At 43.0% G+C, this 1336-nt stretch overlaps 1 protein-coding gene across 1 annotated transcript; it reads left to right on the forward strand.

Annotated features, from left to right (window-relative positions):
* Positions 1–616: 616 nt before the first annotated feature.
* On the forward strand, positions 617–1042 carry LOC130706322 (non-histone chromosomal protein HMG-14-like). The gene has a single exon (XM_057537712.1). It carries the CDS (start codon positions 617–619, stop codon positions 1040–1042), a length of 426 nt encoding a protein of 141 aa, XP_057393695.1.
* Positions 1043–1336: the final 294 nt, after the last annotated feature.

Genomic DNA, 1336 nt, shown 5'->3' on the forward strand with positions numbered 1-1336 from the left:
ACCAAAACTCATTTGACAAGAGTTAGAAACCAAAGAATTGAATCACTAATCAGGAGCCTTTCCACAAAGAAAACTCCAGGCCCAGATGGCTTCACTGGCAAGTCCTATGAAATACTCAAGCAATAAAAAATTCCAGTTTTGCACAAAACCTTCCAGAGAACGGAAAATGTGTGAACATTCCCTGACTTGTTTCATGAGGCCAGCTTAATTCTGATGGACGAAAACATTAAAAGAAAGGAAAAATGGAGGGCGATCTCATTCATTGTGATACATATAAAAACTCTAACCAAATATTAGCTAATATAATTCAGCAATATATAAATAGGATAAATCATCATGACAAAGTAGGATGTATCCCAGGAATACAAGATTACCATTAGAAAGCCAATGTAATTCACTACATCAACAAATTAAAGGGGAAAAATCATATGATCATCTCAAAAGATGCAGATGAATCAGGTGATAAAAATCAACATTCTTTTATGATAAAAATTCCTAGCAAACTAGGAATACAAGAAAATACCTAAGAGGCCAGGCACATGTGGTAAGCTGTAAGAAATCCTGACTTCAAACCAAACAGGATGAGATATCACTTTTAGTGAGAATAAAAACTGACATGACTGAGCAGCTCGGGCAGCGGGAGGAGCGGCAGCGGCCAGGCAGCCAGCTTCGCGAAGCCTTCGGCGCGCCGCCGTGGCCCGCAGGCCCCGGGCACGAGCCCGCCCCGGCAGCCACGCTGCCCACGGGGAAGGTCAGTTCCGCCGAGGGGGCGGCGAAGGAGGAGCCCGAGAGGAGATCGGCGAGGTTGTCAGCCAAACCGGCTCCCGCAAAAGTGGAAACGAAGCCAAAAAAGGCGGCAGGAAAAGGTAAATCTTCAGACAAAAGAGTGCAAACAAAAGGGAAAAGGGGAGCAAAGGGAAAACAGGCCGAAGTGACTAACCAAGGGACTGAAGGAAAGTTACCTGCAGAAAACGGGGGAACTAAAAACGAGGAGAGCCCAGCCTCTGATGAAGCAGGAGAGAAAGAAGCCAAGTCTGATTAACATATCACACCCGGTCCTATCAACTGTTTTGTAAATGAAAGTTTTTTAGTAGCTCTAGAAACATTTTTAAAAAGGAGGGAATCCCATCTCATCCCATTTTTTAAGTGTAAATGCTTTTTTTTTAAGAGGTGAAATCATTTGCTGGGTGTTTATTTTTTGGTACAACCAGAAAACAGTGGGATATTGAATACAGGAGGCTTTGGTTGTCTTGGGTGTCAGCTTAACATTCCATAGATGGGTGGTAGCTTTTATATCCTATAATACAAAGCATACTAAATGGCAGTTTGGAGTCAG

This window comes from Balaenoptera acutorostrata, chromosome X (assembly GCF_949987535.1).
Source record: "Balaenoptera acutorostrata chromosome X, mBalAcu1.1, whole genome shotgun sequence".
Classification (NCBI taxonomy): domain Eukaryota; kingdom Metazoa; phylum Chordata; class Mammalia; order Artiodactyla; family Balaenopteridae; genus Balaenoptera; species Balaenoptera acutorostrata.